Consider the following 17,228-nt stretch of genomic DNA (forward strand, 5'->3'; position numbering starts at 1 on the left):
ATTGACAATCAAAGAAAAGACACAAGAAAACTCATAAGAAGAACTGAGCTATGAAAAAGCTAAGGTGCAGAAAAAGAAATGATCGTTTGAAGCCACACACTTAAGCTTTTTCTCTAGAAAATGCTGTCAGATTTTTTCCTTTATAGAAGTCGGTGGTTCATTTCTAAAGAAAACAAACGTACCCCATGATGTAAAGTAATAAAAGTTTCATTAATGGAACAAACAAGTATAAACACCTGTTTAACTCCTATTTCTTTGTACAAAATGGGCAAAAACATCTTCAAGGATTTATAACCGTTTTGTAAATATTCGCGTGGCTTTAGCTGGGGTGGACTACTTACATCCGCTTCTCTAGGAAGAAACACTTGGAAAACGCCTTCAGAAAACGTTCATTTTTTTTTGTATTTCAGTAAAGTCGGCCCACGCATCTTTATTTGGTTTGACAAATAATGCAACTCCTATTACATCCCCAGTGACACAAGGTGAAATTCCTATTGTGTGGAAATAATTTAACTTCTAATCTTATGGTGGAACAATCGTTTCTATTTGGATGTTTGTGTTTCGCTAAATAATGATGGATCAAAAATAATATTTAGTTTCCTTGTTCCTTTGTGCTGTTTTTAAAATGGCATGTTAGACTGGGGGCGGGAGGGGATTGTCTTTTTGGTAAATTTCACTTTATCAGAGCAGGTTTAAAGTATACATGTTGTAGAAGTGTATCAACAGAATAAATGACTTCAACCGAGGGGATATTTTACCCACTTCAAGGCTTAAAATTGTTTTTCTATGAAATTTGCAACCATAGGCAGAATTTCTAATTGTTTTGTGAGAAATTATTTTTTAAGCTATTAGGGAAATCAAAGAGCTTACTGCCTTGCAGGGATTACAACCACCTTTCTTAACTGGCTAAATATTAAATAGATGAATTGTCAGGCTGTTTAGATTCAGCCCGGTTTTCCCTCATCTCCTCTTCCTACTATAAATAATAATAAAAATACATAATGCATCACGGCTCCAGGCGTTTTCCAGCGCGGTGTGTTACCGCAGGAGTATCTGCTGAGTCTGCGGGTGTCTGCAAGGCCCCAAGTGTCATCTGTGGCTTAGGCTTTCATGGATTAGATTTTAAACGACGTCTAGCCCAGCTGACATTAGCTTTCCCTCACTCTCAGGCTCCAAAGAAGTGCAGAGTTGGGGGCTCCCTCTCCAGGCAGCCGCAGCCGCCCCGAGGCATCTCTCGTTAGTCGAGTAGGAGTTCGCTTGGGACAAATCTGCGGTCCTCTCTCACCGAGGCTTCTGAGAATGGCTCCGATACGTTCCTGCCATTGGCGTGTCATGTGATGGGCACAATCCGTCGCTCCCGGCGCGAGTGGGGGCGGCGGCGGGTCTGGGGAGGGCACTTCCCACGCGGCCGCCGGCCAGAGCGAGAGCCTGGGACCGCGCACAGCCATTTAAAACTTCATAAATTATAAACAAGCCGCCTTGGCCTTCACCATAAATTCTGCTCCTTTTGAGCCCGCAATTAGTGTTAGGAAGCACCGGCGTCTAAACACAACCACTCTCTGAAGCGCCCAACTGCCCAAGGTTGCAAACCTTTATTTATTTCCCCAGGCCACCCCTCCGCACCCCGAGGTTTGCACACAGTCGCCTCCCCGCCCCCGCCCCCGCCCGTGGTATACACTCGACTGGATTCCCGCTCTGCGAAGGAAGGTCACAATAGCTGCTCTATCGGCAGAGGCGCCCGCCTCCTCCCTCCCGGGTCTCGGAAAAGCTGAGGAAGAAGAGTGGGGGAGGGGAGCCCGGCCTGGGCAATGGCGCCCCGGGCTCAGGCCTCTCCTTCTCCCGGGGAGGACTTGCAGCGGAAAGGGGCCAGTGGGCAGCCGAAGGAAACCGCGCCCCTCCCCACCCCCATCCCGAGACTTCTTCCCGGGGAGCGCACCGAGGCCTCGAAGCTGCTGGCCCCTCGCCGCCGGGCGCTGGGTCGAGGGTGCCCGGAGCAGCGGGCCTCTCGAGAGCGGCGGCGCCATTGTGTTCGCGGCCCCGCGGCTGGGAGGCTGCACAAAGGCAGCGCGGGGCGGACGCCGGCAGGTGGGGAGGGGCCGGGCCTCGCTTCGGGCTTTGAGCTCTGGAAGGTTTTCCTCGTTTGCCCAAAGGGAGGAAATGGTTTTTAGGCTCCGGCCGTGGCCAGCTCTGCCTTTTCCCTGTAGAGACTGGTTTGGGGGAGGTGGGATCAGGGAGGTTCTGGGGGATCCTCCTGAGGCCTGAAGAAAGTGGTCAGGGCCTCAAGCTCAGGCCCATGGATGCGGGGCAGGGGGACGGTGGCAGTCATTTGGGAGCCCCTGATTGTTCGGTTGAGACAATCAAATGTGAATTAAAGCAGGGTAGAGATAAGGTGGCTGGAGTGGCCAGCTGCAAAATAGGAGGTGGGGGTGGGGAAAGATTTAGGCAGAGAAAGAGCTTGCCATGGCTACCAGGAGAAACTTAGGACCCAGCCAGAAGTGGGGTGAGGAGACCCAACTGAGCAAACCAGGGGGATGGGGAAGTTGCGGAGGAAAGGCCCCTGTAAGGAAGAGCAGTCCCGGCCCCTGGAAAGGTGGTAAGAAAGGGCGATTACACATTCTGCCTCCTGGCTTTCAGACCTCAGCCTCATCCAGGGACCTGACAGAGAAAAATCTGCCTCTGATGGAATCATTAAGTTAACCATCCATTTGTACCATTTCTTTGTACAGTCTTTCAAATGAGAGAGAGGGAGAGAATATAGAGCGAGTACTTTCTCCTTGGTGCAGCCCTAAGCCTAGTCCCTACCAGAGACACATCAGCCAAATTGGTTTCCTAGGCCACAGAGGCTGCTAACTTTGCCGAAGAGGACTTTCTGAATTTCTATCTGTAAGGAGTATTATTAAAAGATAGTGATTATCTATACTAGTTACTCGACCCTTCTCCCTCCCCCATTCTGTACCAGCCAACTGACGCTTGACTGAAGTGATCTCAGCCAGTAGGCTTGGGAGTCTAGGCTCCCCATCTGTTGAAGTTTTTCATTAGGGAGGGTGAAGAGGATGTGTGTGGGTGTATGTTTGAATAACAAAAAAGAAACCCCACATTCTAATAAAAATGTGTTTCTCTGCTTGACCTGGGGGAGCCAGAAACTTGTTTACACCATCAGTATTCAAGGGATGGTCACAGGCCTGTTTTGACTTTATCCTGAGAATTAGTTGAAGGTTCCGACTGAAGTCAAGAATTGGTTAATCCCAGTTACAGATCTAGGAAGGTCCTCTTTATCTGGCAATTCTTGGCATTACTTGGTCCTTCTTTCAGAAACTGTAAGAAAAGAATAGGATGAACACAAGTTTGTATTAAATAAAAAAAGAAAGAAAAAAAGAAAGACGGTTCCAGTCCCTACAGGCCCATATATAGCCTGATCACTTAACGGAACTGCAACTTCCCAGAGAGGGTTTAGCTAACAGCGTGGGTGAGCAGACCTATACCTAGACACTTTGGGCACAGGGAGCTGAGACTGAGTGGCCAGTACACCCTCACCACCTCTCAGGACTGGCTAACTTAGATCTCTCCTGCAGAAGGTCTAGATGGAGAGAAAAAAGATTGAGTGATGAATCCTATGCACTTACTGCATTGGTGGAGAGGATTATCATAGCGAATGAAATCATTGTTCCCTTGTCTTCTACTCTAGCTACAAATGCCCTTATTTTGGGGGCCCAAATTTGGTGCCAAATGAATTCATATACCTGGCCCAAAGCCCAAGCCTAAGCCCTTTCCTCAGGTCGCACACCCACCTTGACAAGTTGGGAAAGTACAAAGACAATTCAAAGACTCACTCTCAGACCAGGTCCAGCCTGAAGCACAGTGACAAAAGAAAGGTTTCCACCCATGTAGGAAGAGCCAGGGTAAATGGGCGTCCACTCATCTGCAGTAGCAGAAGCAGGTGAAGGATCCCCGAGAGATCAGCATGGTGCAGGATACTACTTAAGTCTTCCTGTCCTAGCTCTTGTGGCAAAATATCTTGACTGGTTCCTATATCTAGTCTGGATCATTTTTATAGAATAATAATATCTAGAAAATCATGGAAATAGGATTTTAACAATAGAAAGGGACCAAGATCTTAATTTAAATCAGGTACCGGGTACCAGGAACCCTGGTACAGATGAAGTGTTTTTTCTGGGGAAGAGTACCTAAAACCAGGCCAAGAAGACCTGTTGGGGCTTTTATGAAGGAGGGGAGAAGAGCATCCCTGACTTCTGAGGAGACAGGGAGAAAGCCTTTTGATGACTCTTGTTCAGAGCGCTGCCCTACGAATACCGCATCCCTCTCTCCACCTCCTCCGCAAGGGCACTAGGCCGGGCGGGGAAACTGAGTCGGTAGAGCTGAGCTCGATGCAGTGTCAGAGCCGGGACCAACCTCCCCCCTTCACGCGTCTGCTAACCCCTTGGGGCCGGAACGCTGCCATCCCCGCCGCAGGCTAGAAACACACAAAGGAGGCCCCCATCGGTCCTCGAAACGGGGGACAATCGGGGAGGGGGCTGGCGTGGACCCCGAGTCTGAGCACCTCCCTCCCCCGCGGTGAACAATAGACGTCGTCTCCCCGGGCGGTCGGCGGCACAAAGGCCGGCTTGGGCCGCGCCACCATGTGACGCGCTCGCTCGGCCTGCTCTCCCCGCGGCAGGCGCAGGCGGCGCAGCGCGGAGAGGCGGGCTGCAGCGGGTGGGTGGGTGTTCCTGATCCACCTGGAACGCTTTCGGAAAGACAAACGGTGAGTTAATCACCCAACCGGCTGGCGGCCGCGTCCCCCTCGCCCGCAGGGAAGCTCGGGGAGGGGCTGGGGCGAAGGCCGGCTCTGTGTGTGTCTAGGGTGGGGGGCGGGAGAGGTTAGTCCTATTAAGAGTTCATCAATCACCGGTGTGCACTTTTCGCTCGACAGCGGTTCCTCCTACTTCGGAGCAAGTCTGGGCCAGCTGGGATTCGACCAGAAACCGCAAGCGGAGAAGACGCAGGCACGCAGGCTGAGCTACCAGAGGGCGCGACCCGCCGCCCGTACACTGCCGCGCGACGCACGAGGGAAGTGCCGACCGGTCACCTCCTCGCACCCGGGCCGCGCTGCCGCCTGCCCGCCCCGCCCGCGCACAGCGCGGGGCGCCCCCGCCTCCCCGACCAAGTGATTCTGCCTCCCCCGCCCCGCCCCCACGCACCTCCAGCTCGGCCCAGTGACACCCTTAAATGCTGCTGTCCCTCAGCCCCCCGGAAAGGGACAAATCCATCTCTGAAGGCAGGACAAGAAAAATCCCAACGGGTCTGAAGGTTCTTGCGAACACTGTTTTATTTAAGACTTTTATAAAAGATATTCCTAGGGATCAGAATTCAGGGGAGAGTCTGAACTAGTTTCGTTCTCTTATTTACCTGCAAGCGTGTTTATATGGGAGGAAGCAGGATGACTCCTGTTGAACTTGGAACTAAACTTGAATGCCATTTAAAATAACAATAAAAATATACTTCAAGCACCAACCACAATGATATACCTCTTCTCTCTTTTCTGATGTCAGGGAAGGATTGGAGTATTTTTACTTGAGCTCTTTTGGGTTCATTTTAGAAACACCGTAAAGGAATAGACTGCAAGCTGAGGGGCGGGTGTGTGTGTGTGTTGGGGGAGGCTGTTCATAGCAGGAAAGCTTGAGTGAGTGGCTGGGGGAGCATTTTATACCCCCTCTTGAGTGGTACCTGTTGTCTTCTTTGCAAATTCTTGGAGTTCTGGGCTACCCTCTCTCTGATCTTTTTTTCTGAGTGACATCAGCTAAGAAGTTTCTGAAGTTAAATGTGTTACCTCAGCTCACAGGAAAGAGCCCTGAAGGACAGAAAGTCCCAGCTTTCTCCTCCTCCCCTCAGTCCTCTTGTCTCTCACTATCCTCTTGGGTGGAAATAACTTGCTTTGGAGAAATGTTCCACTAACATTTTACCTCAGATAGATATTAGCTGAAACATTAAACCTTGCACAGTGTCCTGAACTCCTTGAGCAATTAAAATACTGGCCCTCCTGTCCTTGGTTCAGAGTCCTCTCTCCTTTCTCCAATACCTACTATGTGCACTGCACTGGGCTCTGGGATACAGGATTGAATCACTAATGGTGATCTCCTGGGAGAGAAGAAGGATTAATCCTAAAAGTGTGTGACACATGCTGTCACAGAGGTGTGGCCAAAATGTTCCTGGAATAAAGAGAAGGAGCTAATAATGGTATTGTAGTGTCAAAAAAGGCTTTTCAGAGGAGGTGAATTTAGGTCCTTGAAGTATAGGAGATTTTTAGGCCTAGGAAGGAGGGACATACCTGGTGGAGAGAGCATCACATGTAAAAGCAGGGAGGGAAGAACAAGATCTGGACCTGGAATAAGAAGAGTAGTTTGGAGTGAGGCATCTGGCTGACAGAGAGGTCGTGTAATGGCCATGGAGAGAAGTCTGGCCTTAATGTGTGGACAATGGAGAGCCACTAAAGGTTTTAAGCTGGGACATGAGGTTATTTATTTGGAAAGCTAACTCTTGGGGGCAGTGTGTCTGACTGAAGAAAGGAGAGATAGGAAGGAAGAAGAACAAAGGAGGAAGCTGTGGCCATATTCCAGCCTAGAGGGAATTTAATTTAAAGAAGATGAAGAAGAGAAACATTTAGGAGGAAGTTAAATGTGTTGAAGAATTTACAGGTCTTGGTGATCAATTGGATGAGTGAAAAGGAAGTTGCAGATAAACAAACAACCCAATCAAAAAAATGGGCAGAAGACCTAATTAGACATTTCTCCAAAGAAGACATACAGATGGCCAACAGGTACATGAGAAGATGTTCAATGTCGCTAATTCTTAGAGAAATGCAAATCAATACTAAAATGAAGTATCACCTCACAGCAGTCAGAATGGCCATCATTAAAACGTCTACAAATTATAAATGCTGGAGAGGGTGTAGAGAAAAAGGAATCTTCCTACACTGTTGGTGGGAATGTAAATTGGTGCGGCGACTATAGAAAACAGTATGGAAGTTCCTTTAAAAAACTAAAAATACAGATACCATATGGTCTAGCAATCCCACTCCTGGGCATATATCTGCAGAAAACTCTAATTTGAAAGGACTCATGCACCCCAATGTTCATAGCAGCACTATTTACAATAACCAAAACATGAAAACAACCTAAATGTCCATCAACAGGTGACTGGATAAAGAGTATGTGGTGTATATATATGATTGAATATTGCTCACCCATAAAAAAGAACAAAATAATGCTATTTGCAGCAACATGGATAGATCTAGAGAGTATCATATTAAGTGAAGTAAGTCAGAGAAAGACAAATATCCTATGACATCATTTATATGTATAATCTTAAAAAATTATACAAATGAACTTATTTATAAAACAGAAATAGACTCACAGACATAGAAAACAAACTTATGGTTACCAAAGGGGAAAGCAGTGAGGCGGGGAGGAGAGGCATAAATTAGGAGTCTGGGATTAACATATCCACACTATTATATATAAAATAGAGAACCAACAAGGACCTACTGTATAGCACAGAAAACTATATTCAGTACCTTGCAATAACCTCTAATGGACAAGAATCTGAAAAAGAATATATATATATATATATGTATAACTGAATCACTATGCTGTATACTTGAAACTAACCCAACAATGTAAATTAAATATACTTCAGTTACAAAAATGATTAACAACAACAACAAAAGTTGTGGAAGTTAATCCCTAGGACTCAATTTTGAGGCGTAAGAGGGTAGTCAGGTAATCCACCCCAATGAATAGAGGAGGAGGAAGAGACTTTGCAGAAGAAATGAATGAGTTTGGGTTAGGTCTATGTACTTTGTTTTCTGCTTTGCTAACTGATAGATTGTGTGACTCTAAGAAATTCACTTAATCTTTCTGGCCTTCAGTTTCATCATCAATGAAACAGTCAATAAAGATATCTACCTCATAAGTTTACCATTAGAGCTGTGTGTGTGTGTGTGTGTGTGTGTGTGCGCGCGCGCGCGTGCACATAGGCATTAGGTATTATCTTCATCAGGTCCAAGTGAGTGACCCCTATAAAGCTAAAACCTAGGGAGAACATCCTTTTACACACACCATGCTGATCAATACTTAGATCCTGGGTGGCCAGTGAGAAGTAAGTCTCAGGGAAATGGAAAACAACACCCTACTGTTTCCCAGATATTGAATCTAAATTAATGCTTAGGACTAAGTCAGAGCAGATTGCTAATCAGAGCCCCTCCGCTTTGGGAGGGTACTCTCCAGGGAAACATGCAGAAATGTGGTCTTGGTATCAGTCCACTAAAAGAGGGGGCCTCTTAGCAGATGTGTGAAAGCTTCTGTGCTTTTTTATACCATGTGTCTTTCAGGGAAAGCTCGAAGCCACCCATTCTCTTTGAACCTCCTTAAGCTTCCTTGTGGCACAATGTTGTATAGGAGTGTTGAACATCTGGCCTTGGCCGTTTACATTGGGCATGACTATAGTAAGTTGTTTATCTTTCTTCTGTGTCAGTATTAGCATTTGTGAAATAGAATTATGATAGTATCAAATCAGATAAGGAAGAATGACATTTTTTGGAAAAACTTATTTTTCACTTAACAGATTGGCAAAAATTTTAAAAAATTAATATTCAACTGACTTGGCAAGGGTGTGAAGAAACAGGAATTTTCATATGTTGCTGGTAGAAGTATAAACTGATTCACTTCTATCTAAGGAGAGCAATTTAACAATATATATCAAAATTGCCAGGGCAAGTACATTAGACTAAGTAACTTCATGTCTATGAGTTTTTCTAATAGGCAAAAACTTGAACACATGTTTGTAATAACAAAAGACTAAAAATAAGCTAAATGCCCATTAATAAGGAACTAGCTAAATAAAATTGTGGTAGGTGTATACAGTAGAATAGCATGAGGATATAAAAATTAACCAGGAAGTTCTGTATGCATTTACATGAAATGATCTCCAAGATATAATAGGGGGAAAAGCATGATGCAAAAGAGGTGTAATATGCTATCATGTGTGTAAAAATGTGGGGAGATATACCTATATCTATCTATTTATCTAATTGTATAAGTATAAAGTATTTCTGGAAATAAATAAGATTAGTGAAGAAACTTAAAAACTTGGTTTCCTTGTGAAGAGGAACTAGGTGGCTGGGGAGCTGGGAGGAAGAAAGACTTCCACTGCATACCCTTTTGTACCCTTTGAATCTTAAACCATGTAAATTTAAATTTCTTACCTGCTATAAAAATAAAGGAGAAAAAAAGAGATGAGTACAAGTATACGTGTACCTGTGTGTGTTCACATGTCCTTATTTGTACTTGCTTATCCAGCTACATTAATCTAGGACTAACTCTTGTGTCCTCCCAGGGCCCTGATGCTGAGCAAGCTCAACAGGAAATGAATGGATCTTTTACCCTTGCTTGGTAGAGGGTGTGGGAACCTAGGTTCAGCTCTGCCCTTTCTTGTGGAAGCAGCTCCAGGTGGGGCCTTAGAAGTCTGGGGCAAAAGTTTAGCAAACAAATGGCAAAGGGAGGGCTGCAGGCCTCCCAGTCAGCCACGCTGGCTGTGTGCTGTGCCAGAAACAAGGTGCCTCCTTGAACACTGTGTGCTGTTGCTCAGTATGGAGGCCACCACAGTGCAGAGGAGGGGCTGCTTGACTACCTGCCCTTTCTGCAGACTGTGGAAATTCAAGAGACCCAAGTTGGTCCTCTCATTTTTTGCAAGATGCTTTGCCTTTAACTTCTGAGTAAAGTGGCTTCTCTGCTAAAAGGAGAGGTTTGATGTGGCTTATCTCTAAGGGGCCTTCTAGCATTGACATCTTATGCTGTGAAAGGTCAGTCGCTGGCCAGAGTAACAGGGATAGGCCAAGGGATGGTTGGCCCCCTCTGGATCCCTAGGGCTCAAATGCTCATTCCAGACAGTTTGGGAGAGATGGAAGGAAATGAGAGTTGGCTCCTCTCTCCGGAGACTCCCATTCCTACTCCTTCCTTCTTCCAATTGCCTCAGAGCCACTCAGTTTTCTCTAAAGAGATTGGGAGAGACAAATCCCTTTCCTTCACTTCCTACCACACCAGCATTCTCAAAGGCAAGTTAGGCAAGTAGGAAGGAGATGGGAGCTGGGTCTCTGCAAAGCACTATTTTGTCAGCAAAACTTGGGAAACTCCTCCTGACTGTTTCTTAAGGGTATTTTCTGGAACTTCAGCTCAACTGGATTTAAGTTTGACCTTGACCTTGACCTCTCTGCCCCTACCACCTAATAGGCTTCTGGACACTTTTCAGGCATAATCCTGCTTCAGCTAGCCATGCGCTCTCATCATGCCGGGCAAGAATCACCCCTCTCTTCCCACACTGTCCTCCACCCCAGCTTCTAAAGTAGAAAATTTTCAAAGTGTGGTTCCAAAGAACCCTGCTCTATGGGTTAGGTAGGTACATACAGTCGAAGAGCATGAAGTTACCAACAGGCTTATTAAAAAGAAAGACCCTGGAGTCAGACCTATTGGACTAGAATCTCTGGGCAGTGGAGTAGAGAGGGCCATGGGGTGAGGGGGTAGGCAGCCTGAGGAGTCTGCACATTGCACATTTAAATAAGCTTCTCTGCTGATCGCTACCCACATAAAGTGGTGCTGGGAGCCAATAATCTAAGGACATCCTTTAGCCAACATTAGTCATAATGAAGACACACTGTTCTGCCCATTTTTATTTCTGTCCAACAAACTTGATTGAATGCCTACCATGTGCCAGGCCTGGGGTGGTCCCACGAGCCTCTCATTCACAAAGCTCTCAGGGAAAGGCCCAGCACACTAAACTCTTCTCAGGGCAGGGCAGGTTATCAGACGTCCACAGATTTAGAATTCCTGTCCTTAGGATCCCTTCTATCCCTACCTCTGTCTTGGGATAGAAGGATGCTGCAGAGATCGGCAAATCTTGCTTAAGAGAAAAGATCTCCCCTTTTTACCCCAGTGAGCAAGAGCCTTTCTATCCTTTGGGGCTGTGGAGCCAAGAGTTTACATGTACTCAAGCGTCTCCAAGGGATAACACAATGGGACTTGTGGAGAGGGGTTGTAAGAGGCTTCTCAGGAACAACTGTAAACATACAGAAGAGCAGACTGCCACCCTCCATCACTTCTGTCTGCAGAAAAGAAGCTTGTTGTTCAAACGGGAGAGAAAGGTAGTCATGGGGGTTGGGTAGGGGTGGCTGCTGTGGTGAGCAGGATGGGAGCGATTTCAAAGCATTCCTACATCAAACACAACCTGGCAATCAGATCCCTCTGCCGTCACCTCCTGCTGAGAACTCACAGCACCAGGACCCAGCGGGGCAAGTGACCCTCGGGAATCCATGACTTGAACAAGCAATAAAATCAGTAAGACATTTCTCCCATATTCTGTGAATTTCCAGGAGACAAACTTTAAAGTCACTCAAAATATCATATATCTTTATACATATACTTCTCCCAATATCTTCCAATATCTCCTTAGAAAATTATAGATTCAGATTTTCCTAGAGTATGTTTATTGAATTGCTAAGATCTGTGCCAGAAATGATTCCCTTATTCCTTTGGTTTGAGAATATATTTTCCACACCTAACCCTCCCCTAACAAAAAGTTCTTACAAACTAGGTCCTTGGCAAATGTTTTTTGAATCTGAGCCTGAGACGACCAGTGTCTTGACTTCAACCTGACCAAGTCAAGAACCAGGCAGGAGTGGAGGTGGCAACTCTGAGCTCCAAGGTGTAGAATATGCCAAAGGCTGGGAGATTCAAAGGAGTAGAGAGAAGGGTGAACAGAATGTAGTTTTCTGTATGCAATTATTGGGGAACTGTTATTGGGTCTGAACAAATATTGAACATCCCACCCACCCACTCTTAACCCACAGTCTGAAAATAACACAGTTTTTAAAAATCTCATTCTCTTTCAGGACATTTTCTTCTCTTAGCAAAAGCTCAATCTCTAAAATTTTGCTTCAGGGAAATAGTGTGGACAGCTTATGGGTACATCAAAGTCAACGCTTAACTGGGACAGGAAGGATCCAACATTTGCTCCAAATGCTTAGCAGCAAAAACCTGGTCCTTGTTGCAATGAACATTGCCAAGTCACCAAGGCTGCCTGTTTTTCTTGAAACCTTAGAGAAAAGGCCCTTCATCTGATAGGTCTTGGTCAGATTCGCCAGTCAGGCTGGGTTTTCTGTCCTACATCCTGGGTTGTAGTCAGCTGGATGTCTTTCTCCAGAGAAGTTTACAAGGCCACTCTTCCTTCTTGACCACCTAGGGCCTCTGGACCTCAAAGTTGAGATCAGATATGTACCTTTTGAGAGTGTGTCTTACTGTTTTGAGCCAGGAGTGTGAGATCTGAGACATTATACTGGTAAAAACTGGCCATTAAAGTCTAGACAGCTGGTGAGATAAGGGGGCATTGTGAACTCAGCAGCATCTGATCTGCTGATTCTTTTGCATTAAGGTCGTAGAAGGAGGACAGTGAAGAAATGCATCTATATTTGAAGCCTCAGCTAGCTCTGAAGAGCTCTATCATTTCCCAACCAAGGTACCAGAGAAGAGCCTTTACTTTTCTCTTTTTAAAAATTATTTAGGACCTTTATCATGTGTTTGGGCTATAGGAGATAACTGAAGTAGCAACACCAAGTTTGAAGGGCTATTTCAGCACAAGATTTTTATTTCCCAGTTAAATCCAAGAACTTCAGCAGTGCAGGAACCCCAGACCCTTAGCTTTGTGCTCACTCCTAGGTGTCTACCCTTTACCCTCCTGGCTCAGTTTCAGCCTCACCAGTGGTAACACTTTTGGCGCGGCTTTATTTATTCACAAGTTCATATCCCTGTAAGGAACTGGCTCCCTGGTCTGTGATGGCTCATTTTCCAGACTTCCTCGGTGGAATTTTAGGCAAGGGCTCAATCGTTCTTTCATGACAAGTGGATCAGTAAAAGAATAATAAAGCTTCGTTCACCATAATTCAGAGGCTGTAATAGATCAAGTTCTCAAGGGCACTTGACTAAGTCAAGAGTAGACTCTTTATTCACACAGTTTTAGGAAACCAACCTCTTTCATTACTACTGTGTGTAAATAACATTTAATTTGTTATTTTTCCTACAGCCTCAAAGAGGCAAACATTTAAAAAAAATGTTCAAGGAAGCTGAAAAGTTTGTCAATGTAAAGCTTACCTTGGTAACCCTTCTACTCTTCATTTCCTGTGCCAATAGCACTTTTATTTCCCGTCTCTCTATACTCAGTAAACAAAACCATATTATCAAGGGAAAGACGTGAGCCCATTAACATTGTGAGCCCTCAGATTTCACTCGCAAGAGACAACGCAGCACTTATCTAATGGAGCAGAAGCTTTAATTGCTTCGAGGTACAAGCCCGTACAAACCTCTGAGATCTGACCGGTCCCTGGGAAGCCTTTGCGCCCTGGAGCCAAGCGCCTGGAAGAAAGCGTGCACAGCACCGGTGCGTGTGCCAGCCTCCCAGGGAGGAGTACAGAGAGCGTTCCACCTCAAGGGCAGATTCTTTATTTTGCCAGTGTAGACAGAGGGGAAAATCTGCTAAACTTCCCACAAGGCAGAAACTCTGTCTTCTGTCCAAATCAAAACCTGGCACTCCAACACTCGCCCTTATGCCGCCACAAATGGAAGGAGTGGAAGAAGCTGGAGAGAATGCTGTGAAGTAAAGTGAAAATCTAGTCTAAAAGTGAAGATTTTGTGCCGCCCCAGGTACACAGCTCCTACAGCATAAAATTTAGTCCCAAGAGTCCGAGGGAGGGGAAAAAAAGAGGGGAAATTAAACATCTACTCCAGGTTTAGAAGAGGGATAACACCAGTGCTACGAAAACTGAAAAAGCATAAGGCTCAAGAAAAAGGGAAGAGAAATAAATTTACCTTCTCCGGAGGAGGCTAGGAGCGGTCCCCAAGGGCCGAGCTCCACGCTTCCTTTTAACCCTTTCCCCATCGCGGCGCCCACCACCCACTAGCCACCCACGATGCAGAAGAACATCCCCTGCATCCTCTTGTCCTTACCCGAGCGGCTAGTCCTGCCTCTCTGCCCCTACGTGGTTCAATACCTGTCCGGGGAGTAAGCGTCCCGCGCTCTCGCCCCGCCCTTCCCCAGGCAGCCCCGGGCGGGGCGCCTCTCCTCCGGGCCTGGGGTCGTTGGGCGGTGACCTCCCGCCGGTTTGGCAAAGTTGGCGGCGAGGCAGGCGCGTGGAGCCGCGCGCCAGCCGGGACCCGAGCCGTGCGGGGACAGCGCCCATTGGCCGGCCGGCGCCACGTGGCCAGCCCCGCCGCTATATTAGGCCACTATTTACCCTCGGCTCGCTTGCCATGGCTCGGCGAGGGCAGCTCGTGTAGAGAGGAAAGGCGGAGCGGCGCAGACCGCGGCGGTCCTGCCAGCCCCGCACCCGGGCCCGGCCAACGCGCTCAGGTGGGTGGGCCGGAGCCATGAGCTCCTACCTGGACTACGTGTCGTGCGGCGGGGGCGGGGGCGGGGGCGACGTGCTCAGCTTCGCGCCCAAGTTCTGCCGCGCCGACGCCCGGCCCGTGGCCCTGCAGCCCGCCTTCCCCCTGGGCAGCGGCGACGGCGCCTTCGTCAGCTGCCTGCCCCTGGCTGCGGCCCGAGCGGCGCCTTCGCCCCCGGGCGCCCCTGCGCAGCCTCCCGCGCCGTCCCCGGCCGCGCCCGAGTTGGCGCCGTGCCCCCTGGAGGGGGCCTACGAGCCGGACGCCGCACCTGCCGCGGCGGGGGCCGCGGACTACGGCCTCCTGGGGCCCGGGCCCGCTTACGACTTCCCTTGCGCGCTCGGGCGGCCGGCCGACGACGGCGGGGCACACGTCCACTACGCCACCTCGGCCGTCTTCTCGGGCAGCGGCTCCTTCCTCCTCAGCGGCCAGGTGGATTTCGCGGCCTTCAGCGAGCCCAGCCCCTTCCCGGCGTGTCTCAAAGAGCCGGCCGACGGCCACTCCGGGGCCTTCCAGACCGCTTCCCCCGCTCCTGGCGCCTACCCTAAGTCCGCGTCCCCGGCCTCCGGCCTCCCGGCCGCCTTCAGCACGTTCGAGTGGATGAAAGTGAAAAGGAACGCCCCGAAGAAAAGTAAGTACTTGGGCCCTGGACCGACGGACCCAACTAGGGGTGGGGACGGAGTTTGCCCGGCGGAATTGTGCCGGGAGCGCACCAAAGCTGTTTCTCTGGACCGCAGTTTGGGTTTTATCGGGAGAACGCGGCCCGGGCATTACTAAAGTAGGCGAATCACTTGGGCGTGCTCCGAGTGCCAGGTGTAAAGAAAACTGCAGGAAGAAGCCCTCCGTGGAGATTTTCTCCCAGCACAACTGTGTTCAGAGACCCAGGAGGGCTGCGCTGTGACTTTGATTCTCATGTAGCCCCAAGGATCCCCCGAGGCCTGCCATCGCGTCCTCACGCCCCGCTGACGCCCTGTCTTTACGTTGCAGGCAAACTCGCCGAGTATGGAGCTGCCAGCTCCTCCAGCGCGATCCGCACGAATTTCAGCACCAAGCAACTGACAGAACTGGAGAAAGAGTTTCATTTCAATAAGTACTTAACTCGGGCCCGACGCATCGAGATAGCCAACTCACTGCAGCTGAATGACACCCAAGTCAAAATCTGGTTCCAGAACCGCAGGATGAAACAGAAGAAGAGGGAACGAGAAGGGCTTCTGCCCTCCACCACCCCTGTGGTTTCCCTCCAACTAACCCTCTCAGCTACGAGCCCCACCAAGTCTGGCAAAAACCCGGGAAGCCCTTCTCAGGCCCAAGAACCTTCATGAGGTTTAGTCATGAGGCTGAGGAACCGCGGCCTGCAGCATTCATAGGCTACCCACCTCTACCTAGACTTGCCAGCTCAGTTTGGAATGGAGGTGGGCATGGACAGAAATAATTGAGGTTTCATTTGGGAGAGGAAGTATCTTAGTCGGCTTCTGAGTTTCAGACCATGGGTGTGCAGATAATAACTTGAAGTCTAAAGTCACTCATTTGTTTATTATTTGTTTCTTATCAGGGAAAAGGTGCTGAGCCACCAGCTCACCCCTGCTGCTATGTTGCCTAACTTAGTCATACGCAATTCTCACAATTCTTGAGTGCAGAGTGGTAGAGCATTCCTTACTGAGCTCTGCCAACCCCCTGATGTGCTCAGAAGAGCAGCTACCCGAAGTTTTATCTGGTTTTAATTTAAAAGACAAGGCTATATGTATTCAGCTTCTAGAGTTGACCAAAGCTAGTTAGAGTTAGGGCCTCCTGGATGTAGCTAAGCTGCTTCAATGATGATCTTCATATCTGCACTACAGTTTTTTTTGTTCTCTCTTTAAAAAGCGGTTTCTACCTCTCCACGTGCCTGAGTGAAGATACAATCACTGTTAAGTTAGTGGCTGAACAAATCTACAGGGTGGGTAGAGATCCTGAACCACACCTTGACTCCAGTTACTCAAACTTGAATGTAAATACATACAGTATGTATATTTTTTAAAAGTTTGCTTGCAATGAACTTACATGTGACATTTAATGTCATAGCATGTAAAGGATTTGAACTTTTTTTTGTAATAAAAATTACAGAATCTGCTACCCCTTTTCCTTATGCTCCTTTCATTTTGATTATCTTTCTTTAAAGATGATTAGGTTTCTTCTATTTTGAACTTCTCAATTCTGCTATGGGAATTTGTTAGGTTGACAACTGTAAAAACAATACTTTTTAGAGGTTGTGTATGCAAACAAGTTGGGGACAATTTTCTGAACAGTTTAAGGGAGGAAAAAAAACCCCTACTATGCCCAATATCTTCCCAAATATGGAAGTATTTCCTTACCTTCAGTGCCCTACCTTTATGGCATATATAGATGGCACATGAAATTGAGGCGTCCACTGTGGGAGTGTTGTAAAGCCAAGGAGATATAGCAGAGAGTTTCTTTGTTCTTTTGTCTCCTGCTCTCAAAAGGAAGAGGAAGGGCAACTTGAAGTCTGTGTTAGTTGGTTAGTGTTCTCTGAAAAAGGCAGCTGCGCATCAAAAAGTCTCAACGTCTGAATTCTCATTTGCAAAGTGAAGAATTACAAAGGAGGCTGGGAGAGGCCAGTAGTCGGAGCTTTCCACTTCCTGTAACCCAGACTGAGCATCTAGCCTTGTAAGAGAGCACAGAGGGGTCTTTTTGTTTTTAAAAATGAAGTATTTTCAAATGAATTCTTTGGAAGAAGTACAAGCACAAAAT

General features: G+C 47.7%; 1 protein-coding gene and 2 long non-coding RNA genes across 3 annotated transcripts; 2 read left to right on the forward strand and 1 right to left on the reverse strand.

Moving 5' to 3' along the window:
* Nucleotides 1-3,097: 3,097 nt before the first annotated feature.
* Nucleotides 3,098-14,181, reverse strand: LOC140696404 (uncharacterized). The gene is made up of 2 exons (XR_012072690.1): nt 14,090-14,181; nt 3,098-3,315 (listed from the first exon to the last, which is right to left on the reverse strand). It is a non-coding gene; the product is annotated as an uncharacterized lncRNA (long non-coding RNA).
* Nucleotides 4,683-5,511, forward strand: LOC140696403 (uncharacterized). Its single transcript, XR_012072689.1, has 2 exons — nt 4,683-4,762; nt 4,931-5,511. It is a non-coding gene; the product is annotated as an uncharacterized lncRNA (long non-coding RNA).
* Nucleotides 14,182-14,385: 204 nt separating the features above from the next.
* Nucleotides 14,386-16,510, forward strand: HOXD1 (homeobox D1). The gene is made up of 2 exons (XM_031677759.2): nt 14,386-15,111; nt 15,468-16,510. Exons 1-2 carry the CDS (start codon nt 14,466-14,468, stop codon nt 15,800-15,802), a joined length of 981 nt encoding a protein of 326 aa, XP_031533619.2. The 5' UTR covers nt 14,386-14,465; the 3' UTR covers nt 15,803-16,510.
* Nucleotides 16,511-17,228: the final 718 nt, after the last annotated feature.

Source organism: Vicugna pacos, chromosome 5, assembly GCF_048564905.1.
Source record: "Vicugna pacos chromosome 5, VicPac4, whole genome shotgun sequence".
Taxonomy (NCBI): domain Eukaryota; kingdom Metazoa; phylum Chordata; class Mammalia; order Artiodactyla; family Camelidae; genus Vicugna; species Vicugna pacos.